The sequence below is a fragment of the Alosa sapidissima genome, chromosome 18 (genome assembly GCF_018492685.1).
Source record: "Alosa sapidissima isolate fAloSap1 chromosome 18, fAloSap1.pri, whole genome shotgun sequence".
NCBI classification, from domain to species: Eukaryota; Metazoa; Chordata; class Actinopteri; order Clupeiformes; family Clupeidae; genus Alosa; species Alosa sapidissima.
The window spans coordinates 2,061,625-2,089,368 of NC_055974.1; the positions used below are offsets into that span (position 1 = coordinate 2,061,625).

General features: G+C 45.9%; 1 protein-coding gene across 1 annotated transcript; it reads right to left on the reverse strand.

Moving 5' to 3' along the window:
* Positions 1–3,676: 3,676 nt before the first annotated feature.
* Positions 3,677–27,649, reverse strand: peli3 (pellino E3 ubiquitin protein ligase family member 3). Its single transcript, XM_042069543.1, has 7 exons — positions 26,727–27,649; positions 17,701–17,901; positions 14,557–14,686; positions 13,929–14,030; positions 12,707–12,973; positions 5,979–6,167; positions 3,677–4,744 (listed from the first exon to the last, which is right to left on the reverse strand). The coding sequence occupies exons 2-7, from the start codon at positions 17,871–17,873 to the stop codon at positions 4,046–4,048; spliced, it is 1,560 nt and encodes a 519-aa protein (XP_041925477.1). The 5' UTR covers positions 17,874–17,901; positions 26,727–27,649; the 3' UTR covers positions 3,677–4,045.
* Positions 27,650–27,744: the final 95 nt, after the last annotated feature.

Sequence of the window (27,744 nt, forward strand, 5' to 3'; positions counted from 1 at the left end):
CTCCTTTAAGTCTCTTTGGTCATTCAGATGTTAGGTATAGTAAGACTGGACTAGTTAGACTGGTGTGTGTGTGTGTGTGTGTGCGTGCGTGTGTGTGTGTGTGCGTGCGTGCGTGTGTGTGTGTGTTAAGTGTGATGTATTGTACTGTTTGTCGGAGGCTAGGACTGACTGGTCTAAGTAATGCGAGACCGGATATGACCTCCCAGAGCTCCTTCATATTGCCCATGCAGTCACGGCTAATTGAGTCAGGTAGTCCTCCCTACTCTCCCCTACACACACACACACACACACACACACACACACACAACTTCAACCCATCATCCACCAGCCCTGACTAGAAGTATCTCTTGCCCTAGTTTTTGCTCCTCATCCACATCCAACAGTCTGTGAGCCTGGGCCCTCTGCTGCCCCTTGAGGAAACGGGGGGGGGGGGGGGGGGGGCGACTGGAAGAGTTTTCAAAAGAGAGATTGAGTTCTTGCCTGCCAGACGGGTGTATGAAAAATCCGCTGCCTTGTCGCTCTGCAACTCATGAGAGTTGGCGTCTGTTTTTTACTTTGAGCCTCTTCCCTTTTTGCACTCAAGAGTTGTCAGAGCTTCTAGAATGCACCACAGATGACTTTGGAAGTCCCTGTTTTAAACAGCAACCGTTTCTCCGTACCAGGAGTTCTCAAAGTGTGAACAGGTCTGTGTTCACTTGTGGGTGGACGCCTAATGTTGTGTAATGATGACCATCAGATCTTCCACCACACCACGGCCAGGTTTCCCTGGAGTAGAGGCGGCTGGGGTGTGCTGTACTCGGCTCGGCACACACAACCCAGCCATAGAACACGTGAAGTATCACTGTAACCGGCGGCTGGACGTTGCCTCCCGCGCCGATATGTGTCTGTGTAGCCTGTTGTGGATCATGTATTAACCTGCTAACCTCGGTTTAGAGTAGCTATTCACCTCTAACACTAGCATCAATTCACAAGTCACCCATCAATCATGCCTTTTTGTTTGTTTTGAGTTTGTTGGATAAGCTCCAGATGATTCATAGTTTGCTCCCCGGAAGTATTTTCTCCTTGAAGTGATCTCCATGGTCATTGTACGGAGGGAACAGTAGCAGGGTGGTGAGAGGGTGGAACCAGGGTGTCACATTCCTGCTCTTTAAAAATAAAATAAAACAACCAAAAGACAAAGACCTCTATCAGTTTATCTTGATCAACTCAACTGGAGCTTTTGAGAAGGAGGGGGGAAGGGAGAACACCTTGTCTTGCAATTACTATAGTATTTTTTGGATCTCACACTTAACTCACTGTAAAAAGCCACAAACAGCAACCTTCCGAAGACCAACCCCTTCTAAAGCTGCATTGTGGGAGTTGGAATCATGAACTGTAGCTGCAGTTTGGATACCTTGTGGCAAATTTGATTCATTTAGGGTTTTTTTTTTTTTTCTTCTTTTTTATTTCTTTTGCTAAATCTTATTAATTGAAATATACTGTGGTAATACCTTTGTCTGGTCCATAGAAGAGGAACAGGGTTGTAGAACTTGTAGGCTTATAGAGGAAAGTGAAGGAATGGTTGGGGTTGGGGAGGGGGAGGTGGGAGGTCACTTGTGAGAGGTAGAGTCGGCTTGGGAGGGTGGAGGGTGGGGGTGGGAGGGTTGTTGCTTTTGAATGTGAAGGTAAATGATGGAGCCTCGCTACAAATAAAAAATAAAAAAAAATCCTTAATTTTTTTTTTTTTTTTACTTCACAAAAGGGGCTTTTCTCTTTGTTGTTTGCACACTTTCTTTTCTTTTGCTTCTGTCTTTCTTTGTTACACTTCTTTTCTTTCTCCTCTTGAGCAAAGTTTAAAGGAATATGCGCTTTCTTAAAACGAAACAAAAAAATGTGCTGAGCACCGGACTGGTCCCTTCCCTCTCCTCCTCTGTGTTCCCTCTCTCTCTTTCTCTGTCTATCTCTCTCTCCCTCTGCTTGTTTACCCACCTTACGGTGCTGTCATAGCTCAGTTTAATCATGTTTTTTTTTCTGTACATACTATAAATATATATATAATAAAACAAATAAAAATGACCATTGCCTGTTGTTCCTTTGTGGTATACACACCTTTTGGTGCCTCCTCAGCCCTGTGTGTGTGTGTGTGTATGCACATGCATATGCTTGGATGCTCTAGCCTGCACTTGTCTGTGCCTTCATCCCTGTGTGTGTGTGTGTGTGTGTGTGTGTGTGTGTGTGTTTATGTATACGAATTCTCCAGTTTGTACTACTTTGTGATTTCATCTGCCCATACGTTTGTTTGTGTTTGAGATGGCATTGATGAGTCAGTGGCGGTGATCACTTCTCTTGTGCGTGTGGTTGTTCCAACCTCATGCATACAAAATGATGCTGAACAGAAGCCCACCCCCTGCTCCCTTGCCTCAGCACTGATGCCTTATCAGTGTGTACGTGTGTGTGGGTTTCCTGTTTGGCGCAACTGTTCCACGCACATGTGTTGCTCACCAACATGCAGGTTTATGCAGTGTGTGCCTTCTCTTTGTAAGGTAGAGAGTACTGTAGGATTTGGGCACTCTCATCTGAGTGTATTTGATGCATACATATATGTGTGTGTGTGTGTGTGTGCATGTATGTGTGTAGAGACAGTTGTACACCTTTGTGTATTTGTTTTTGCCTATATGTGTATACGGTATGTGAATGGATGTCTGAGCCGTGTGAAGAATTGTCCGTGTAGCTTTGCTGGTGTCTTTGCTGGTGTGTGTGAGCCGTAGTTGCATAGTGTCTGAAAAGGCACAAATGACCTTGAGTTATTTTTAGCCCAGTAGAGGAGCTGCAGACTAGTTCGACTCTAGCAGACGATCCCCTGGGCAGGGAAATCTGTGTTTGTGTGTGTGTACGTGAGAGAAAGAGCCAGAAAAAAAGTGTGTGTGTGAATGTTTGTGTGTGAATGCATGCACATGGGTCAGAGAAACGTGTGCGTAAACATCAGCGGACACCCTCTCCTCCTGGGGATTAGATGACCCTTCCGCTGCCCTTGTGTCACATTTTCACGGAGTGTCTTCGTTTTAACAGCGGCCCTTAATTAAGAAGAGTCGTGGTGAATTCAAGCTGAATCCATGGCGTTTATGTAATCTCCACGGCTAAGCTGAGATGGAGAAAGCTGCTGCAACCCTTGAGGGAGACTACTAAGGGTCACCTTGTTTCGGTTCCTGTCTTATGTAGTATGTTGAAAAATAAATGAGTTCTGCATTTTAACACATCCTCTTTGTCTGCCTCTGACTCATTGTCTAAGGACTCGCCTAACCCCTATCCCTTAAATCTTTAATCTTATCTAAGTGTGAATTTGCACATTTCAGTATAACAGAATGTGCTTGGACCAGCTACCTCTTGCAGAAGCTGTTGGAAATAGACCACTGACTGGTGTAAATACAATCATCCTAATAAAATGTCCCTCGGGGTGAATAAAGTAACTATCTATCTATCTATCTAAAGTTGCACAGATTATTCTAAATGCTTCTACGTATTGCATAATTCATGCAAGTAATAAAATCATCAGTAAATGACGTGACAACACAGACTACTAAGTGTAGACACAAAGGGAGCATATCGTATCCATGAGCCAGACATCGATGCCTCATGGAAATGCACTGGTATAGCAAGGGACACAATCCAAACACCAAACAGTAACTGAACTCCCAGGTTTTCCATTTTACCACTTTATTTACAGATTTCCCTCTCAAAACACCTTTCTGCTCACCCTGTTCCTTCTATTACTTCAGTTCATCGAGTCCATGCCGATGAGACGGTCTCCATTGTCCAGCACTCTGAGCCTGTCCATCTTTTGTCCTTTTCCTCCTTTTCCTCCAACATTGCATGTTTTGAAATCCCTCTGCCACCGTGTCCCCTCCCCTTGTCATTTGCAGTATGTCACTGAGGGGGTTGGGGGGCGGGGGGCGGGGGGTTGAGAAAGCGCTGGGGGTCAGAGGGCTGGTAAGGGTAGAGGGTGGTCGTGTGTCGGGTGGGGGTTGGGGGGTATTGGGAGGGGGGACGTGGGCGGGTGGGTTGCCTTTCAATCGACAGGCCCCTGAAAGATGAGCCGGACGTGGCCGTGCTCGCCGGTCAGCCAGGTGCCGCAGAAGGGGCAGGCGGCGTGGAAGGCGTGCGTGCCGTGGGGCAGCGGGATCTGGCTCCAGCCCGCCGCCGTCTTCTCCGAGCACACGTGGCCGCACGGGCAGAAGGCGTGCGTGGGCGGCCCCGCGTCCAGGTACAGGCCGCCTTCGCAGCCCATCCACAGCGGCACGTAGGGGCCCACGCGCCGGCACATGGGGCACTCGCGCTCGCCCGTGCCCACGGGCGCCGTCCCCGCTCCCCCGACCGCGCCACCGCCCCCGCCCCCACCCCCGCCCAGCCCCCCGATCCCGCCGATCCCGCCCCCGCCGTGAAACCCTCCCCCTCCCCCGGCGGACGAGGCGCCCTTCTCCTTGCGGAAGCCCCAGTTGTGGTAGCCGTGCACGTGGCCGCAGTTCATGTAGACCCAGGGCTGCTTCTTGTCCACGGTGGCGCGCTGCGCCAGGGCCAGGCTGGGGAAGGCCAGCGTGTTGAAGCCCACGGGGCACTGCGGCCGCGCCGCGTTCAGCTCCTGCCGCAGCGACTCCAGCTGCTTGAGCGTGGGCGTGTGGCGCAGGCCTGCCGGCGTCCGCCACAGCAGCGTGGCGCCGCACAGGTCGATCAGAGAGCCGTCCTGCAGCGTGTTGGACTCGTTCTCCACCTGCGCACACAGAGAGAGCAGAGACACGTCTACTCACATGGAATATTCACGTCAGTAGCTCCATTTACTGTTAGCCTTTCAGCATAGGCCTTTACCCAACGCTATTTAATAACCCAATCAATAGCAAAACAAATGTCCAAAATCTACAGCATAAATCCAAATTAGCTTCAATGAAGTGTCCTTATTATGCAACTAGCCACCAATGTATCTTAATGGTCTCCATCAATAACTTGTAATAATGTAACCTACATAAATAGCTCACTACGCTAACCCCCCAAATGAATTAAATAATGAACATAATAATATTATACACTATACGACACAACAATACAGCCCAACATAATACCATTTTTATATACCATTAAACACTTTTCTACTTTCTTGTTTAGTTAAATCATTTGAAGCACAGTGCATTATATTAACATTTCATATGTATGGATTTGCCCTTGCCATGAGGCCAGTTTACAGTGCATTACATCTCCTCTGTCCGTGGCCATCCTGGTGCATTTATTAGAATCTCTGGTCTATTCCATCAGTGGCTGGACACCAGCCTGGACTGCACGAGCTTGTTTACTCTGTGCATGCGCTTCCAGGGGAATGTAACCTTGACAGGATTAGAAACGAGATGCCTTCATGTCTGACACAGCTGAAGCACTGTGCTGACACACTCATGTCTGAATACATGCTGACCTACATTGGTATGTGATGTTAAATGGGAAGTTTCATTCCAGGGTCCAGGGATTCATGTTTTCTTGACTTGATGTGTATTTTACATTTTACATGATGTGTATTTTACACAGTGCATTCATTATGTAGAGATAAAAGCTGCCAGCGACTACTGAGTATTCAACTGTTTAGTATGGACTGAGGCACCTTCAGACCTTTAGTGTACTTTTTCCCACAGCCACTGGGTAGTGCTCTAATCTTTTACTGGTGACATGTTGCCTACACTAAGTCTTGTTCAGAATCTCTACTCAAGCATGAAAGCGCTCTGAACTGACATGACATGATAGTAGGCACCGGAGGAGGCCGTCTAAATGACCTTGTGAAAGGCCGTAGTAACGTTTTTGTTTTTTGTGTGAAGGCACTCCCTTCATTCCTCCTGCCGGCTGCCATTTCATCAGATAATCAAATATGATTTCTTCTTATCGCACTCCAGCACTCTCTGTGCCCTCTCTCTCTCTCTCTCTCTCTCTCTCTTCATCTCTGCTCTCTTTCTGTCTCTGTCTCTCACCAGCTTTCCCCGCTGCTGAGCAGAGCGCGTCTCTCGGAGGGCGAAGACGTTCCCGCACACGGAGATCTCCCGCCACACGCCAGGCGCCGGCTCTGACACGAACTCGCCAGCCGGGTGCATCACCAGGACCCCGTTGGTCGTCAGGCCGTCCATCAGGCCGTCAGACGTTCGCCATTTGGCAGCTCTCTCCTGGGGGCAGACACACACACGCACATTACAAAAAACACACAAGAGTCTGGATATATGAAGAGGACATGGGCAGCTTTGGACGACTGAATCCAGAAACCAAGCACGAGTGGCTCCAACAAAGTTTGAACATACGTTAAATCAAGGTTTATCTATTAATCCCTTTGCACCATCTTTCAACCTACCGTATTTTCCGGACTATAAGTCGCACCAGTCAAAAAATGTGTCATGAAGAGGAAAAAAACATATATATAAATATATATATGTTGCACCTGAGTCGCAGGACCAGCCAAACTATGAAAAAAAGTGTGACTTATAGTCCAGAAAATACGGTAGTTAATCAGGTTTACATTTAAACCATCCTTTCAATGCTGTTTTTAAGTTTTTTTACATAAACCTGGATTGGATTTAACCCAGACCGCTCCACTAGTTTAACATCTCATTTCAGTTACTTAGTAAATTAAGTAACCACCTCATCTGTTGAGTTTTATGATGATGAAGATGGGGAGTGTTGAGTTTTATGATGATGAAGATGGGGAGGGAGAACTGCAGAGATTGCAGGAGAGACTATTGACTGTTTGCAATTGACAGCCAGATTGTTGCAAGGTTTAAATTTCAGATTTGGTAAGGAAGTCTTAATTAAGTGGTGCAACTCAACACAACTCAAATTAAAATGAGACCTATATAAACAACTCCTTGATTAGGCTTAAACCAGGATCAATTTAACCTTTGTTGGTCTAACCCACACAAAATGTGAAGATGACTGCTCAGTGTAGGTGCAAAACAAGCCTGAAGGCTGCTTGCACACAACCTCAACAAACTCAAACCAACCCCAACATTCTTAAGGCCAATTCACACCAAAGATTCACATAACACAAAACAATTGCAGAGACGAGTTGCAGTGGTGTGAATTACACTTTGCAAGACATTGCCAACTGTTGCAAGCTGTTTCAAAAGATTTGTCATATTAAATCACAGTTGCAAAGTTTTAAAACACTTGTGACGTGTTGTCACTCTTTAAGTGCAGAGTTTTGTCCAAAGGTGGCAGAGAAATACATATGAACTCGGTTTTGAAGAACACCAGTGTGTCTGCACAACATCAGTCATGCTAGTAAAGTCACAAAAAAGAAACACACTAATCGTATTGGTGGTTGGCTTATCAACTAGTTGGTTCACTTTGCTGGCCAGGTAGCTAGCTCATATATCTGGCTAAAAGTGGTGCAACTAAAGTGTTGTCATTGGTCCCACAGTTTTTTAGGACTCAAGTTGCTGGTTTAAAGAATGTTGCAGCTTGTCTCGTCATGTAACGTCCATGTGAATTGGCCTTAAAGAATGTTCAGAATGTGAATGTTCCGAAAAACAACGTCCAGCTCCACACTGCCCAGACAGTAATAATTGAAAAGAATGGCTTTAGAACGTGTCACACTCCAGCAGCGCATCCAACAAGCACCAACAATCCCAGATGGATGGTGCACACTGAGCCAACAGCTGGTGTTTGTTGCCGTTTGCTGGGGCAGTATGCAAGCACCATAAGGCTCCAGAGCACCTGAGATGCAGCTGAGGTAAAACGAGCTGAACTGTTGAAAAAGGAAGTAAAAAAATGATGCTATCAAAAGGACTGAAGAGAGAACTGATGCTTGAATCTCTTGAGATCTAAAATGAAATTCTGATTGTGCTCAAAACACCCACACACACACACACACAGACACACACAGACAGACAGACAGACAGACAGACACACACACACACACACACACACACAGACACGCACACACAGACACACACACACACACACAGACAGACACACACACACACACAGACACATACACACATACATACAAATTGTGGATGTATTGAAGAGTACAGCAATCCCGCAGAAATCCTTGATTGTTAGCCCTCAACAGAAATGTAGCTGTCAAATGTATTTTTCACTGAGGGAGAAAGTGCTGAGCCCACAGGGCCCAGCGTCACCTCTCCCAGTGCTGACTGCTCCTAATGCAAACTCATACAATCAGCCTGTCAGTGGTAACCTGCCCTGCGCACCTGAGAGCCCACTTTGTGTTCAATAGCACTCATAGTCATATCAGTGCACACTCATCCCTTTTCTCTACACATTCAGTCTCTCTCCTGTTCCTCTCTTTCTCTCTCTCCCTCCCTCCATTCTAGCTGGTGTTCCACACCGGTTATTGTTATATCACTCTCTCCTTCTCTCACTCTCCTCTATGTCTCAATTTCTCTTCATCTGCACATTCTCCTCATTTGCAATGCTAGCATCAGTGACTAAATTGCATTAACATATTTTTGACTCTCTTTCTGTCTGTATTCCTTCTCTTGAATTTTTTCTCTCTCTCTCCATCCCTTCTCTCTGCCCTCCCTTTCTCTTCATCCCTCTCTCCCTCCCTCCACCCCCCTCCTCCGTATGATGACAGTGATTCACGCAGGCAGAGTGTGCCGGCTGCCAAGGACAGTGGCGCGTGCCAGCCTCCCAGTGCCACGCTGGGCTAGCTCAGTTCAGACTCCAGCGACAGCTCTTAAACCCATTATGTGCCGCTCCGCACCCCCCCTACCCAGCGTGGCACACTCTACTGTACAGAGACGCCTCACAGCGGACGCTCCGCGTTGTCAATTTCAACCGCATCACGTGCGCTGCTGTGTGCCCTTGATAGAGTCCCTGGTTGGTTTTACACAGAGGCCTTTTGATGTCATTGTTGAAGCAAAAGTTTTATTTATTTACAACGTGGCTTCCATTAGCATTATAAAAATAGTCGGGCAGCTTGCTAGTTCATGCCCCCGACCACATAAAGGTCGACTTTTACATTATGTTGATGTTTTGACTTTCGAACATGTCCCTCTACGGCCATATCTGAACATGAAGTCAGAATACTCAGACAAACTCTTGAGGAGGCTGTTATACCTCCTTTAATAGCAATAGATTTAAAGCAATTCATGAAAATTCCTCATATTTGGAGAGTTTATGATAAAATAATTCAGCTTAATGAAGCGTGCTAACTAAACTGCTTATGATGCGCAGCCACAATCCAATAACACAGCCCTTTGCCAAAATGTCACAGAGATGAACCCAATTCAACTGTTTCATTTAAATAAAACAACTTATCAGAGAAAATGATCAGTTTATCTTTACAATGACAAATGATACCTCCTGCTTGTTTTTGTTATTCATTACAAACAAGACACACAATGAAAATGAACCATAAAGCTGCAAAGAGAACGTGTGGCTTTCAGCTTTCAACCCTAGTGCAGGGACGAGCAGACAGACAGATAGCAGAGCCAGCTGTCTCCCCCTCTCCTGTCTGTCTCTCTCCTCCGCCTGGTGGTTTCCCTCCATCCTGGGGCTACCCTACTCTAATGCATGGATGAACAGCCAGCAGAGCCAGCTGTCTCACCCTCTCCTGTCTCTCTCTCTCTCTCCTTTTTTTTCTCTCACCCTCTCTCTCTCTCTCCTCCTCCTGTCATGACTGGTGAACTCCCTCCATCCTGGGCGACTCTGCCAGGTGTCGACTCTGTGCCAAGGCTCCCTCTGCATCTGTGCCTGCTGTGCCTTTCACCGCTCACACTGTCTTCAATATTTCACTCGCTCCGCAGAAGACCAGGGCTCTGTGTAGCTCTGTGTAACTGTGTGTGTGTGTGTGTGTGTCTGTCTGTGTGTGTGTGTGTCTGTGTGTGTGTGTAGGAGAGACAGGGAGAATGATAAAGAGAGTGAACGAAGACTAAATGCTCGAAAAGGAGAGCAAGAGTGTGTGTGTGTGTGTGTGTGTGTGTGTGTGTGTGTGTGTGTGTGTGTGTAAGAGAAGGTGTTCATGTAAGTGGGAGGGAGCTAGTGAGTATGTAAGCATGTGTTGAGGGTGTGTGAGCATATGTGGGAGGGAAAATGTATGTTTGTTTGTGTGTGTGTGTGTGCGTGTGTGTGTGTGTGTGTGTGTGTGTGTTAAGAGCGAGAGAGAGAGACAGAACATGCCTGAAAAGAGGTAGTGTATCTGGTTGAATGTTTATGTGTTGTGTGTGTGTGGGGGTGGATGTGTATTTGTGACTGAGTGTGTGTGTGTGTGCGCGCGCGTGCGTGTGTATGTGTGTGCGTGTGTGCGTGTGTGTGTATGTGCGTGTGCGTGTGTGTTTGTGTGGGAGAGGGTTAAGCGTAGGAAATCTGTCACCTCAGCCTGCACGGATCATACGGCATGTTTTTATGAATGAGTAAGCACCCCCTCTCTCGGAATCCTGTCCTCTCCTCCTCCACCGCTGTGAAGTCTTAACCGAACACTGAACTGAGAAACTAAACTGAAACCGAAGGGATTTCTCTGAGAGAGACAAAAATAAAAAGGTCAACTTCAAGCTCCTATACAGAACAGAAGCCCTCTCAACCCAATTCTACAGCACAGGAATGAATTCTCTTCAACCCACGGCCACAATATAACAAACTAACTCAACCAAGGCCACAATATAACATAAACCAACTCAACCAAGGCCACAATACAATACATAAACCAACTCAACCCAAGGCTACAGTGCAACATATGAACTAACCCAACCTAGGACTACAGAGGAGAGCAGAACCCCAACCCCCACCCTCCCACCTCCACCTGGCCCTGCGTGAGGCCTTGCGTGCCATCCTGCCATTACGCAGCTCTGCCTTATGCCACACGCTTGTAGCGCGCTGACCTGAAAGAGTCTGTGGTCAGTCCAGCACAGCACACTCTCACACTGGACCTTCTGTTCCACCTTGCACTCCCACAGGACTGGGCACCTCTCCGCTACAACAGCTCTTTCAGGGCTGTAAGGGGGGATAAGTAGCTCTCTTGGTTAGCTTCCTCTGTCTAGCCCTGAGGCTGCTGAGAGGCAACTGCAGTGATGGCTGATGCGTCTTGGTTCATGCAACGTGAGTGGAAGACAACGACAGGTGCCATTTTTATACCAGCACAGTATCTCAGGTTGTCTTGTTGAGGTCACAGTCCCAGTGAATGAATGGCTATGAGACATGGGATTTCATTTATCATAGAAGTGCTGGTATATTCATTTTTTGAATAATTACTACAGCTGCCATGAGACCATTAACTTAAGCAACTTTAGAGCAAAAATCAAGTGTTGACTCAACCTTGATCAACTAACGTAATGTTGAAAACCTCTGGTTGAATGGAATAATGTTGGAGCTGCAGCTGGGGAAATATATAATCACTTTGTTGTGCCTAGAATTGACGTCACAAAGAGCCCCATAATAAGAGCTGCGTCAGTCCTGCACCTCAGTTCCTGTAAATATTCACTCCACCTGGCTGGATTTCAAACTGCAGACGGGTTTATTAACACACAGAGAGGGAAGAATCAACCAGCATGACTTGTTATGATGTTAGTGCACAGGTGGGCCTTTTACATGAAAGGGGGGGGGGGGGGGCAAACTACAGACAGCAGAGGCTCAGGAAGAAGAACCGGAACCAGAACCAGAACCAGAACTATTGCTCTGCAGATCACCACTCAAACAGATCCAGATCCACAAGGCCACCCTCTAGGACTCCAACATGGCTCTGCCAATAGAGAGCTTTCTCTGCTGTCCAGCCAGCTCATTAGTCATCCGCTCACATGCATCTCATAGAGAGAGGAGAGAGAGAGAGAGAGAGAGAGAGAGAGAGAGACAGGTCTCTGGATGCAGGATGTCAGGCTCTCTGTTAGTAGCTCTGATGGTCTGTGTCTGCCCAGGAAAAACAGGAAGTGTGTGTGTGTGTGTGTGTTGTGAGTGATGGAGATATCTACACAGAGAGGCTTCTGTAGGTCTGGTGTGTGTGTATGGCTAGGCTAAGGTCCAGGAGAGGGGGAGAACAGAGTGTATTTGTGGGTGACTCAGAAACAGCTGCTCTTTTTCTCTCTGTGTGTGTGTGTGTGTGTGTGTGTGTGTGTGTGTGTGAATATGCTAACGTGTCATCTAGAATACACACACTACAAGAGGAGACAGCCTCTAACACAACAGTTTCCACAAAATCCATATCTATATTCACTTCAGCCAAGTAGTCATAACTTGCTGCTAAACATGCAAGCGTGCAACATTTCCTCCACAAACTAACTTCCCTGCATTAAATAACATAATTCTTCTCCACTAGGCCTCAAATTTATGATGTTTTTACATGACCTAATGGAAAAATAATTAACTTTCCTCAGAATCTGGTGTGGGGCTCCACTTAAAAACACAGAAGGATGAAGATTTTAAATTTCTCATGCATTACATAATTAAGCAATGACACACAGAGTTGTTACTGTTTTGATTACAATTTACAGTGACAATGCAACTGAAGAATGAACACATTTAGATCTGAGATATTGGTTTTATAACAATATAAATAGCCAATTGAGGCAATAGGCTCCAAAACAATTATTCCACATAACAATAATAGGCTTCAACACTATCAACCATTCAACAAATTAATTTCATTACATGTAAAGTTATGATTGAAATGAGCTCTGGTGTTGTGTGTGTTGTGCAGGCTGTAGCTGCATCAACATCATTAACAGCATTATTGTGATGTCCGGACGGCCTGACTCACCCCGAGGAAGATGTTCTTGGAGGAGTCGAAGCCGGCGGCGTAGATGCGCGCCGTGTAGGGGGCGCTACGCTCACACATGATGCGGCAGGCGTAGCGTGAGATGGTGCTCTGGGCCGACTGGCCGTTGCCTCCTCCACCGCCTCCTCCACCCTCAACCGCTGCTCCCTGACCCCCACCACCTCCTCCTCCTCCTCCTCCTCCTCCTCCTCCACTCCCGACTGTGTCTGTCACCACAAAGTCGATCATGCTCTCTGTGGAACGCCCGATCTGAGGAAGGGAGGTGAGGGATATGAAGAGGGAGAGATTAGGGAGGGATTGTGTGTGTGTGTGTGTGTGTGTGTGTGTGTGTGTGTGTGTGTGTCTGTGTGTCTGTCTGTGCCTGTTTGCCTGTGTGTGTGTGTGTGTGTGTGTGTGTGTGTGTGTGTCTGTTTGCCTATGTGTGTGTGTGTGTGTGTGTGTCTGTTTGCTTATGTGTGTGTGTGTGTGTGTGTGTGTGTGTGTGTGTGTGTGTGTGTGTGTGTGTGTGTGTGTGTGTGTTTTTGTGGCTTGTTGGAGCTCTCGTGGGGCTGTTGATGACATTCTTGCTCTGGTTTACGAAGAGTGTTGCCTGAGGTTCAGTTTTATACACAAAACCATGATACAGGCATCACATAACATGGAAGTCACAATTTTAAATGAAAAGTAAATTTCATACCATCTGGTTAGAGCACTGACAGCTACATAAAATGAAATGAAATACTGCAAGGTAACTGCAAGGTTCTGTTCAACTAGCCATTTAACTATGTAAAAGCACAGTATCTTTAATCAGAAGATAACATGTAAAGTAAAGACAGATATCGGCCCCTAATTTAAATGACGGCCAAAGTGCAAAGTCAGGCAATGAGGAAATCGTGGTCTATTTAGACTAAGCTCAGCATTTAAATGAGGGCTCATAGTGTCATAGTGTATTTTAGATTGTCCAGGTCTGGTCTATAATCAACATATAACCAAAACATTTACTGCAAGTTGGGTTTTTCAACTGCTTTCTCTTTCATTGCCACTATTTCTTTCAAAAGTTCAATGTGTATTCTCTCTTAGTTGTGATGACTCTCGCACTATTACGCCTCTTAGAAACGACCTTTTGTGCTTGCCATTGGATGTCTGTTTGGTTGTTTCTTTGGGAAACTGGGGAAGTGCTTTGCTAGTTTGCCATGTTCTACTTGCAGAAGGCTGGAGTGCTCACCTGGAACATGTCTGTGTTGGAGTCATGCGTGTACTCCACGATCACCGACTGACTCCTGGATAATGTGTAGGAGATACTGTGCTGGCTTTTGTTGCTAAGGGCCTGTGAAACGCACGCACACACACACACACACACACACACACACACACACACACACACACACACACTCACACACACACACACACACACACATACACACATTATGTAACTACTTCCATTTCACACAACAGGGTAATGTTGTAATATCTGTGTTCTGCATAGTTTAAAAGCTCCATGAGATGAATGAGCCTGTTTGCAGTTTTAAGCATTATGCAACACCACTCTGGTGTGCTGCTGTGGGCGCGTTAGTAGGACTTACAGTAGGCTACGGAGGGTGGTAACTCTGCAACACTGTTCTTTTTTATCAAATATAACAGCCTTTGCCACTTTATAACAAAGTCATGTAATAATCTTGAATAATCTGTTAGCAGTAGATTTTGAAGGTTAAATCTTATATAACGTATTTCATATTTTTTATTTATGTTATATAAAAACGTTCACTTCTGTAATAAATTATATTTATTTAAAATAAACAGTCACTCTTGATGCTGGTTAGAAGGTCACTCAGCCCACTTCCTTGACCTCTCACCTTTGACACCAGAGGAGTGGAGACGTTGTGGATGACGTCCGGTTTGACACCGTTGGCTTTGGGGCGCTTGTAGAGGGCCAGCCGACTCCTGCGGCGACCCTTGTCCCCATTGGCCAGCGACCCATTGTGCCTTGGCAGAGAAGAGAGGAAGAAGACAGATATTTATATTCAGGCAGCTTGTTGTATCCAAACCAACTCACACACACACACGACACACCACAGGGGAAAAAAGCCGATTTCCCCATGACTGTCACATGCTATCGTTGCACAACAAACTTCTCTACCAACAGACATACAAGCACGAGGACACAGTAAGACAGAGCACCACAGCGGAAGAAGTGTAACCGTCTTGATGAGCCCCTGGTGTTGCGTAACCCTGAACCCAGCCATGTGGAAGAGCGCTCTGCTTACTGCCTCTGCCCTCGCTATGGCACAAACACACCGCGTGGTTTGGGCTGAGTGGACTTACTGTACGTTGACCTCTTGTGCACACTGACTGTGCATTGCTTGTGTAGGATGACCAGCAGCACAGCGACTGGACTGTTAGCCCTGGCTGCCCTTGCTGTGGTGTGCGCTGAGTGAGATGACCCGGGCTAATGAGCAGAGCTCTGCACGTGGCACTCCACATGCCCCCTCTACTCTACTCTACTCTACTCTACTCTACTCTACTCTACTCTACTCACACACCAGCTCCACATGCCCCCTCTACTCTACTCTACTCTACTCTACTCTACTCTACTCTACTCTACTCACACACCAGCTGCACATGCCCCCTCTACTCTACTCTACTCTACTCTACTCTACTCTACTCACACACCAGCTGCACATGCCCCCTCTACTCTACTCTACTCTACTCTACTCTACTCTACTCTACTCTACTCACACACCAGCTCCACATGCCCCCTCTACTCTACTCTACTCTACTCACACACCAGCTCCACATGCCCCCTCTACTCTACTCTACTCTACTCACACACCAGCTCCACATGCCCCCTCTACTCTACTCTACTCTACTCACACACCAGCTCCACATGCCCCCTCTACTCTACTCTACTCTACTCTACTCACACATCTACGGCTCTCCAGCTCCTCAGCCATGCACACTGCCCTCCATCTCTCCCTCATCTCTCTCTATCTCTCTCCATCATCTCTCTCTCCATATCTCCATCATCTCCATCTCTCTCTCCATCTCTCTCTCTATCCCTCTCTCCATCTCTGCATCATCTCTCTCTATCTCTCTCTCATTATCATCTCTCACATCACTCTCTCTCAATCACTGTTACTCTCTCTCTTTGTCTCTTTCTCTCTGTCTCTCAATCTCTCACACTATCTATTCATCTTTCTCGGTCCATCTCTCCCTCTATTTCTCTCTCCATCCTATATCCCTCCATCTTGTCATTTCTCTCTCTCTCTCTCCATCTCGCTATTCATTCTCCATCACTCCTCTTATTTCTCTCTCCCTCCACGTCTCCATCTCTGTGACTCTCTCCATCCCTTCAAGCTGCAGGGATGCGGTTCACGTCGGGTGCAGAGTGTGTGTGTGTGTGTGTGTGTGTGTGTGTGTGTGTGTGTCTGTGTGTCTGCGGCTGCACTCTGTTTTAATTACATCAATAGGGAGCGAGTCCCCTCTCAGCACCCTCCACTACCTGCTGGGCTCCCGATCGATACCTCAGGATTTCAATGAGGAACGTCTCTCTCTCTCTCTCTCTTTCTCCCCCTCCTTTCTCTCTTTTCACTTCTCTCTCTTGACCCATTCTATCTGCCCTAATCTCGCACTCTTCTTCTCTCTCCAACTATCTCTCTCTCTATCTCTAACCTTTCCCTGTCTTGCCATCTCTCCTTCTCCATCTATTCCATCTGTTCCAATCTCACACTCCTCTCTTACACTCTTTCTTCTACCCTCTCTCTCTCCCTTTCCTCCTCCTTTCTCCCTCTCTCTTTTCCACACAGTGTCCAAGTCCAGCCCCAAACACAGACACAGAGAGCAACAGAGGCTGGTTTTGTGAGGTGATGTGGAGAGGGGTGAGGTAGAGGAAATCATCCCTCCTCTTCTTAAATCTGAAGGCATGTGGGTATTCCCCGAGACGTTATAAGGGACTTGTTTGATGTTTCACACCACCCAAAACGGATTAGCACTTTCCTCTGCCTCACCAGACGCTGCTCACGACACCAGACACACAGACAGACAGACTCATACACAACTAGGCAGACGTGCCGGTGCAAAAAGCTGCACAGATGCATGGCCTTTGATTAAATCTTAATCCAATTGGCGCACTAACTAAACTAAACGGTTTTATTTATCTTAACGATCTGGGCGAGGAGACGAGCGCTGCATGTGCTCAGAGATGAACACAATGCATCACAGAGGTCTATACATGGAGGAGCACAGAGGCAGATTCATTTCCCCCCACCATTCATTTACTGCTTACGGCCCGCTATGCCAAGGTAGTGAAATTCCATCTTGGCCGTGGGTCAGAGAACATCAAAGAAGGGACGGCAATCACGGCAAAGTAATAAGAAAACATCACATGGGTTTCACATGGTTATCATGTTTGAACAGGAGGCTATCTGAAGTATAGTTTGTACACTGCATTTCATTTCCTGCTTTATATTTGGTTATGATCAGATAACATCCGGAGAACAACCTGTAACTCGTGATCTTCCTTGTGGGCAACACAGGCTTGGAAACATAAAAGCATGTGTGCCACTGACTTAGGCTATATGGACCCGGCTAGACACCACTGCTAATATCTGAAGTGAATCAACACAAGACTATACACATAAAACATGAACATTATGAGAATTCAGCCTTCAGTCTGAACTTCACGTGACATTTCAGGGAAAAAGAGGTAAAAGCCGAGTAGAGTAGAGTAGAGTAGAGTAGAGTAGAGTAGAGTAGAGTAGATTAGATTAGAGTAGAATAGAGTACAATAGAGTAGAGTATAGTAGAGTAGAGTAGAGTAGAGTAGAGTAGAGTAGAGTAGAGTAGAGTAGATTAGAGTAGAATAGAGATGAGTAGAGTAGAATAGAGTAGAGTATAGTAGAGTAGAGTAGAGTAGAGTAGAGTAGAGAGAGGTGGCAAAGTGAGGATAGAAGGACATACACACAGGACGGGTCGGACACAGGCAACGGTCAGAGGCTCACCCCAGGACGATGAGTTCCCCGTACTTGACGGGCTCCTTGTCCCCGGGGAAGAGGCTGTCGTGGGGCTGGGAGCCGGAGCCCAGCGGGGGCGAGGCCTGGCTCTTGTTGCAGGACGGCCGCAACTCCAGAGACGGAGGGGGACACAGGGCCTCGGAGCTCCCCTCCAAAACCATCCCCACTGCACTCACTGGGGACGCAGTGCTGCAGGAGAGAGAGGGGGAACAGGGGGGGGGAGATAGATCAGTGGTTTTCAAAGTGGGGGCCGCGAGGGGGTGCCAGGTGGGCCTCAGCAAGTTGGAAAGAAAAATAAAAGCAACAAATAAATACATTTGAAAATTTTTAAATATACCCATTACTATGAGGGTTGTTATACAATGCCATTATAATAATTTGTCGCATATCTGAACATTATTTTCCATGATAATGACTGGGAATAATAGTAGAGTGATAGCTCTCATATAGCAGAAAGCCCCAAATGTAATTTTACACACTGTATGCTCCATCACAAAGTGCTTGTGGCTAAAATAATTATTAGGATTAGCTTAATGTATTTTTAAATTTGCCGTAGTATTGTCGATGGGTTTAATAACACATCAAGGGGTCCTTGGCCAGAACCTAGTGGTATTTGGGGGGACTTGTCAAGGAAAAGTTTGGGAACCCCTGAGATAGATAAATAGATAGACAGAAAGACAGGCAGATAGATAGATCGATAGAGAGAGAGAGAGAGGGGAGAAAAGATTATACAGACAGACAGAGGCAAAGTGAGAGTTGAAAGGGTTAACAGAGAAATTGATAGAGAGACAGGAATTGATGGAGACAAAGACAGAAAGAACGAAGGAGAGAGAAAAAACTAGAGGACTGACATTGTATGAAATGGATGAAAGAATATTAGGAATTAGGGATTTTATCATTCCTCCTGCTGCAGTTAGAGAACTGCAGATTCACATCTGCACACCCCCCCCCCCCCCCCCCCCCCCCCCACACACACACACACACTCTGCAGACACCACCTGCCATTTGCATCTCCCCACATCTAGCCACACACATACACACACACATTTGCAATGAGGAGGAAATATAAGGTGCTTCGTGTGCCAGGTTAGCATTTAAGCATTAATCATTAAGCTGATGCATTGGCACACTGACCTCTGTATGAAGAGAGGGAGCATTCTACCTCTGGGCTCCCTAAAACGCCCGGCTATTCAGCGCTTCATGCTCGTCAATATCGCACGCCACTGGCAAAATAGCCCAGAACAAGAGATGCTAGTTTTGCAGGGCTTTTACGCTTAACAATGGGCCTGGGAATCAATCGGCAATCTGTCACTGTGTAAGATCTTTAACGAATCCCTGGGGGATGCAACCAATCTCTGAACATCGCGTCTGCTGCCGGAGACGAGTGTGGTCGTTGATAATGGTTTGCTTTCTTCCTCCGTTTATGGTGGTGGCATTTCAAGGTTTTCGATCTGGGCTATTAGGAAGAACTGCGTGCTAAAATATGACACAGTAGTCAATGATTATGGGAGGATTTGCTTTTCGCCTCTGAGAATCACTAATCTGATTTGACTCTGGCAGCTTTGACATTCTGTGCAAATCTAATTTGATCGCCCTCTCTGGTAAACAAAAGCATAAACATGAGCAGAACAAAATAGATTGGGCATTTTCCGAGCCTCAAGTGCCACTGTTCTCGTGCCTCGGCCTGTCAACCCCCTTAAATGATCTTTCTGAGCCAAGATGAATGGCAGCCGTGGAGCATATTGACAATACTGACAGTGCTCCATCTTTGTGCCCTTGTGATGCTTGAATTCAACACAACCTGCCTGAACCTCAGGCCCAGAACAGGCAGATACTCTCCACATTAAAGATGAAAAGATGCCACAGCTTTACCTGTAGACCACTCATTTCAGTTCCATTATGACTTTCATTGATTGGCTTACATGCACCAGGAGAGAGTAGGAGGGAGAGAATGGATGGAAGAAGAGAGGAGAGATTGTTAGAGTAGGGTGGGGAGAGAGAGAGAGAGAGAGAGAGAGAGAGTTCTAATGTTCTATTATTATTAATATTCTCCATAGTCCATGTCAATTGTTGTTATTATTACTACTAATTGCTAATTGTTTTCTTCTCTTGATGTAATTATGGCTTTGGCAGCATTGTAAAACTTACAGTCATGCCAATAAAGCTCTTTGAATTGAAAATATTTAATTGAAAAACAATTGAGAGAGAGTGAAGGGAGGAGACAGACACAGACAAAGCAAGCAATGTAGGTGACGCAGGCAGGATGGAGGGAGGAAGGGAGGGATAGGGGCAACTAGAGGTGAGAAGGATATGAGAAGGAACGGGGGAGAGGAGAGGGCAACGAGGGGAGAGCAGCAGAGGAGAGGAGAGGAGAAAGTGACGAGCCGTCCTGACCATAGTGCTCTGGGCATCTGTGGAGTGAAGGATGGAATGAAAGAGTGAAAGGAGGAGAGATTGAAACAGAGGCTTGGAGCACAGACTGCTACGTTCCTGTGTGTCTGTGTGTGCAATACATGTGCGCGCGCGCGTGTGTGTGTGTGCGCATGGTGTGTGTGTGTGTATTCATGGCACGTGTGTGTGTGTGTGTGTCTGTTCACGTGCACGTACGTGTGCACGGTCTCGTAGAGGTTTGGCAGGGTGATGGATTGCCTGTTCTGTGGCACGCACTTTCTAATCAACCCACTGCCATAAACCTGGGGAAGATGAGAGAGGGGAACGGAGGGAGGGAGAGAGAGAGCGGCTGGGTGGAGGGGAGGCGAGGAATGAAGCAGACAGAGGGAGGGAGGGGAAATAGATTGCATGAGGGTGAAGAGGAAGAGGGAGACAAAACACACTGAAAGACAAAAGGAAGACAAAGGGAAGGGATCACTGATGAAAATACACATTATGGTGACATGCCAGATCTGAGGTGCTAAAAGCTAATATGAAGATTGACTTGGTTTGTTGTGTGGCTATGGGACTAATAAGCCATAGATAGTGTAGTGCTCTGGGTATTGTTTAAATGACTGCCACTAGACAAAGTGTGCTGCGTAATTATGGACTGTTGACTTCTATACTACAGATAAACCAAGGCTCCAATGTGAATTAGGCTGGTTTTGTTTTGCCTCTGAGAAACTATTCTCACGTTTATCTGGAAAACTTTCTTCTCTTCTCCTCCCTGACTCTCAAAATGTCTCTTTATACCTCTCTTTTACTCCCACCATCCTCTCTCCTCCCACTGCAGAGTGTGTGTGTGTGTGTGTGTGTGTGCATGCGTGAGTGTGTAAGAGAGAGCGTCGATGAGAAGAGAGAAAGAGAGAAGAGTGGAGTGGAGAGATGAATACGAAGATAATAAACAGAGAGGGGGAGAGACAGATAGAGAGAGGGGGGAGAAATAGATAGAAAGAGAGACAGGGGGGGGTACTCTTCACTTCATCTGTCTCCATCAAGTAGTAACAAATGAACAGAAGGCTAAAAATACATCCAAGGAAATGATCCGTGGAATAAATCATGAGGCCTCGTCTGTGGCGTTTGCACTGAAGCTCTCCCCTCCTATTCAGCCCCTCTGAATATTTAACAGCTTCAAGATGTCTGCAGCCACCTGCTACACCAAAGAACCCGGAACACTAGGCATTGATAACTTAAAGAACCCAGAACACTAGGCATTGATAACTTAAAGAACCCAGTAGGCATTGATAACTTAAAGAACCCGGAACACTAGGCATTGCTAACTTAAAGCACTTCAGTTGTGTGCTAGCACAGTGAGTCTACTGGTTGCAGCAACAGAAACACACATATTACTATTGAAGGTCATAGTACTGTTATTGCCTCAGTGTGTGGTGCTGACAGCTAGAAGCAAGACATAGATGGTGGTTGAATTACTGTCTGTGCTTCAGTGGTAGCAGTATATGAACGGAAGTGTAGAGAAAGCTGTGGTTATACCACAAGTAGTAATGCGTATCACCCTTTTGTCTGTGTGTGTGTAAAACTTCAAAAGTGTCGATGTACTGAAATGATTTTTAAACAAGGCAGACTACAATGTTCTTCCAGATGCAGTTCAGAATGCCGATACTGGAATTTATAATAACAATAATAACTAGATGTACCGCAGAGCGGTACAAAATATGACCGCCGCCCAGTCCAGCACATTTTTTCCACAAAAATAAATCACGCTGAAAGGCCTATATGATTCTAACTGTCTCACTAAATTGCATTATCCACACTCAATTCTCACTGGTATCTGCTAGACAGCAAGTACCAAAACATGATTAGTTCATAGATTTCACATGTAAAATTCATTTTATACAACCCCACCCCCATCTTGCCTGTTCATAATTCTGAGAAATTCTTGAATTGTGTGCATGTGTGCGTGCACATGTTTATGTTTATGTGTGTGGGTGTGTGGGTGTGTGTGTGTGTGTGTGTGTGTGTGTGCGTGCTTGTGTGTTTGTCTGCGTATGTGTGTTTGTGCATGTGCATGCATGCGTACATATGTCTACTGTGTGAGTATGTGTCATACGTATGATTACTGTGAATGTATGTGTGTGCGTGTGTATCTGTTTGTGCACATGTGTTCACATGGAATGGGTTAACATGACCCCTTAAGACCAACATACAAAAAAACTGGTCATCCTAGGCCCTACGGTTCTCAAGATATTCACAGAAAACTGTGTCTGCCCTACCCTCCTTTCGGGGGGTCCAGTCCAGCGGGGGGGCTACAGATCAAAACGAAAAACGATGGTTCTATGCTATCCATGTGGGGTTACATGCCCACCAAGTTTCGTGTACTCTGGTCTTTCAGTGTCCTGGGAATCTTTGACGGAAATTTGGACATGCGAAAAAAAAAAAAATCTGCTTCGCTGCGCGGCGGTCATAATAATAAGCTTTCATACACAGAATGCAGCTCAAAGTGCTTTACATTTGGAACATGTAACACAATAATAAAGAAGAGTCATTCGTCTTTGTTGCTGTGGCCATTTATGATCCAATCAGCAACATTGGTTTCTCGTTGGTTAATATTGTGTGACAGGGGTGGAGGTCTACTGTCGCCTGATTGCTCTTGTTTTGGTCGGTGGAGCAGCCGTCCATGGTTAGTGTAGCTAGTGTGAGCTGCAGTGCATTCAATGAGATCTAACAGAGGAACCCAAGGCAGAGGTCAATACATGACACAGGAGGGCAACAGCTGCAGAGCTATGCAGCACAGAGTTGGGTTCTCCACTCTCATAATAAGGCACACGAGCACAGAGAACATTTGGAGTTCAACAACAGCACAACCAACACACTGTACCTTGTTAATTAACTCATAATTAAGTCTGTGGCTATTTTAAAATGTTATATTAAAGGCTAACTCATTTTAAAACTTTGCACCTTGTCCTTACAGACACATAGAGCTGGAGCCCTGCTTATTATAATATTAGTGCTGCTTGTTAGCTACAGAGCAGGTCACTTTCAACTGCTGTGATGAGGTACGTGTCCCTTTAGTTCTGCTGAGCCTGGAAGGCCCCTGTCTGGGTGAGAGAGAACAGAAACAACACTCTCTATGGTCACCGCTACCACACATTGAGAGAACCAGAGAGGGAGAGAAAACGAGAGAGAGATGGAGAGAAAGCGAGAGAGAGATGGAGAGAAAGAGAGTGATAGTAGAACAGGAGAACAGGCAAAAGAATGGGCAAAGAAATAGGCTTGGAGGTTATGAAAAGAAAAAATGACAAAGGATAAAGGATACAGCCAGTCCAGACAAATAGACGGCCAGTGGAGGGTCCAGGCAGCCTTGCATCCTCCTCTCCTCTCCCCATCTCCATCACTGCAGCTTCAGCAGTGCACCAGCACAACCCTCCCAGCTTCCCTCCACACCAAACAGCAGGCCACTAACATTCAGTGACAGCCATCAATCTGACTAATTGGATACCCAATCCCCAACAGGCCTCTACCTAAAGCAGTCTCCAATCAGATTCTAACAATAGGTTCAATCTATTTAAATGAGTATAATGTATTGATAGAATACACAAATAGATAAACATGATTAAAGATAAACATGATTAAAAAGATGATAAACATAAAGGACGTGGATATGGCATGAGTTATAGGCGGTGTGATACCTAGAAATTCTATTTCAATTGAGTTTGACATATTAATATTAATAAAAGTCTGATTGGGGGAATGATAAACTGTATCCTCTGTGTGTTGACATGGAGTCAAATGACTGTGATAATAGAAGTGGAATCATTAGCGGCTACTGGCCACATGTTGAGAGACAAGCTGATGAGATGCTAGGTACAATAGACATGTCACTGACTTGACACATGACAGTGGCCTCTAACCACCACTGTCACTTACAGACCTCTTTAGATTATTTGCATTCGCATGTGCAGTGGAGCCTAATTGGCGACCTGTTGAGCCATCCCATATGAAAGGCAAATATTTTCCACTTCCTGCTCCTTGTTTCATGTTTGAACTACAAAATGATATGCAAACATCTCGGCAGAACTGGTCCCTGGGAATTGCTCAGGAGTCATCTGAGGTAGTGGGTTTATAGCTTAGTCAGAGGCTCTTGCTCGAGTCACTCGAGAGTAGTGAGAAAAAAAGGGCTTTATCGGTGTTTCTGTTTTGCGAGGCATCGTCTCTTTCTCGATGCCTCCTCCCGTTCTCATCTCTGTGGGTGCGTGGGAAACAGCGGACGCACCGTGCACATGCCTGTGGAGTTCAAAAACTCACTATCGCAGAAAGCTGGACTTGGTCATCATAGCTGTGGTCACAGCTGATGCAATCTAGACCGGTCCTCCTCTTAAGATCTTGTTTTGAAGCACTTTCAAACAGCAAAGACTGACCTGTTGACTGTTATTTCCACTTAAAAGGCCTTGCACTGAGCCGTGCATCTGATAAGCGCTCCCTGAGCTCTCTGTCCAGAGAGGTAACTGGTGAGGGGAAACGTGTCATTTTTTGAAAGCTCTAGTAGTAGAGTAGTAGTAACACAGAGAAAGTGCGCATGAAACATGCTTTTGTGTGCCTGTCCTGAGTGCCTGGTGAGCTAACAGTGACTCAACTGTAATCCCTGTAGAGTCACCCTGTTTCTACCAGCTGTCAGGAAAGCGCGGGTGTGCTTTCGTAACATCACAGATTCAGACCAAAAATATGCTGACGCCAGTTGTTGAGCAGGCTTCAAAAGAGCGATCATTTCCTGGCACAGTGAATGAAGGCTGATGGTAGACCATATGTTAGTCCATACATTTTATGTTGAACTGCTCCTATGAAGCATGAGAACACGGAAATCATACAGCCAACCATAGGAAACCTATACATTCATCTGAGGTATGCTTACAAGGCTAGCCTCAGATGAGTGGTATGGGTGAGTGGGCCACCTGAGGGACAAGTAGCCTCTGGCTTATATTGCATTGTCTCTATGATAATGAATACACAGAGCAGTCTGGCTCTCTCTTATGAACAGAAGCACAGCTGGGCCTTACTCTCACCCCTCTCATCTAACTCTGAGGGACAGAACACCACACTTCGCTCACACTTACTCAGGTCATGGTGTGTGTGTGCGCGCGCGCGTGTGTGCCCAGGCTTGGGTGAGTAAGCATCAGTCATTTGCTTGGACAGAGCCTCTGGGCCACAGGGCCAATTGTGGCCTATAGAGTGTCCTTCCACCAGTGTTTTCTTACCTGTGGCCTGCACATTGCACTTCTATTCTCCTGGATAAAACGGGGCAAAAGGAGGGAATGAAACTGCAGCAGATACAGAAACAGAAAAGCAGCTGCCTCACGAGGGGGTTGGCTAAAGCTATTAAATACGCAGCAGGCTAGCAGCAAGGCACTTACACATGCAGCCAGATGCACAGCATGGGATGGAAGACCACAATCAAATTATGAATTAGCAACTATGCTAGATTTAATCATGTAGGCAATGTACGGCTCTTTTTACATGACAGGCTATAAGGAACAATAAGCAAATGTGTCGCACTACTTAGCGTTAATAAACTGCAGGGGAAATAATTTCTAAGCTGATGTCAAGTGAGATCAACCATCACGCTGCGCTTGAGTCGTGATGGTCATAATAAAATATAACTATAGTTGACCTTACAGAACGAGTTTTTCGAAAAATATATTGTAGTAGCCTAAGACCAATGTCCATTTCAAGAACTTCCAAATATGTGGGAGTTCTGATGGCCATTTTGCTGTTTCGCTCAGTGATCCCAACCATACATGAGAGAATTTGGATCTCGCTTCCAAACGTCTTTCCCACATGACATCTCTCAATAATCCAGACAACGAAGATGCGTACAATTATACGTGGTTTGAATGAAGTAGCCGTGATCAAACTTAACACACTTTCACGATTTTCACAGCCGTTTATTCCTCTGATGTATACACATCATGGCTGTTTCAGCGCCTGGTACTCTCAGCGAAACAGATTGCAGCGAATTGCGTCTCCTTCAGTCACAGCAGAGATGGAGGATTACGAGCACTAACGGGACGCAGTCGATGGAGGTATCGGCCTTCTAGTGGATCGTAAACTCATTACAAATATATTGCTTTCAGTGGGTGCAAAATACACACCGCAAGGTAAATGTTCGTAAAATGTTGAATGCCATACGGTCATTTAAATAGCGTAGTGCATAGGCTACCGTATAGCAAAAGGGATGCTTTTAACACTACAAACATGGATTATATGATTAAAGAGGGATGACATTGCCTGAAATGCGTAAACGACACTGCGGTAATATTTAACTCAAAATATAGGCAACGCGCTTTAAAATGACAACGAAATAAGGATATCAACAGTATCGACTATACAGCACAGCCGCCTTAAAGGCAGCACACAAGGGATTCCGCTGTACAGACAGATGATAAATAGCAGACTACAAGTCGATGAAAGACACCACATAACCAAACAACACGTTGGCTTCTGGTAAACACTGCGTTTTCAACGCAACACAAAACGGTGGGGATTTCCAAACACTCCCCGCAGCTATCCTCGAGCCAGAGCGCACAGGCAGGCACTGCACTTGAACAGGTAGCCAAGATAAAGATAAATACCCGCTGATGTTTGCGATGGAGGACCCTTTGACGTAGATTCCCTTGTACTGTCAATCCCCGTGCGGCCTCAAACCAGGGCGTTGTGCGGTAGAACCATAACCCACGAAGATAAGTTTTATGGCACGGTCATTACACCCAGCGGGTCGCATCGCCTCTCCGTTGTCATCGGCTGCACGGATGTGCGATGGTAAGCTACTCCTCTAGGAGACTAATCGTGGTCCAGACAGCCCGTTGTCACGCCCATCTCTCTCGCACTCGGAGTGAAAAAATGCATAAAAAGATCAGATGTGTTTTTTTCAACCCTCGCCCACATAATGCGTCTCCGCGGTTGGTCAGGATTCCACGATTCTTGCGTAAACCCGCCCTCGTGCACGGCACCGTATTCAAGATGCGCAACGTTTTCCTGCGTTTTGAAATCAACAGCTAGGTATTTGGGGGAGTGTTCACAGCACGGTGTAAACGCTCATTTTTGCTAAACATTCTTTCTGTCTCCTTCCTAGTTTTAAACAACAGAGCGAGGTGAAGTAGTGACACCCAGCAATTAAGCATAATTCCAGCTCAAACCTTACCATAAACATTACTTATTTTGAACACACCTGACCATTTATGAAAGGCCTACTTATTGATCTTGTGTCCTGTTTAATCATAGCCTACTGACACGAATACTCGTGACAAGACATTTAATCCAGAATCTTAATTATCCAGGAGGTTTAGTTATTACATAACATTGGGCCAACTACCTACCTCGGTTGTTTTGAGACATTTCTTTTAAAAATGTTAACATTTGCTGAATAGGCTAAAATGAGAAGCTAGGCCTACCTATATTGACTTTGCCTAAATTTGAACGTAAAGCACATCCTACAATTAAGCTAACATAATGGAACCTGTTAGCCTAAGCTTACACTGCCAAGGTTCGTTTTCTTCTCTATCAATTAAAAATAAAAACAAAAAACCTTGCAGTGTAACTGGGATAAGATTTAAAGACAAAAATGAGAGAAAAAATAGACTCATGCGACTT

Excerpts from the sequence above, each read along its gene's own strand:
- peli3 (XM_042069543.1), bottom strand. The coding sequence starts at position 17,873 with ATGGTTTTGGAGGGGAGCTCCGAGGCCCTGTGTCCCCCTCCGTCTCTG. Across the intron at positions 14,031-14,556 it reads CCACTCCTCTGGTGTCAAAG|GCCCTTAGCAACAAAAGCCA; the intron begins GTGAGAGGTCAA and ends TGCGTTTCACAG. Across the intron at positions 6,168-12,706 it reads CCAAGAACATCTTCCTCGGG|GAGAGAGCTGCCAAATGGCG; the intron begins GTGAGTCAGGCC and ends GTCTGCCCCCAG.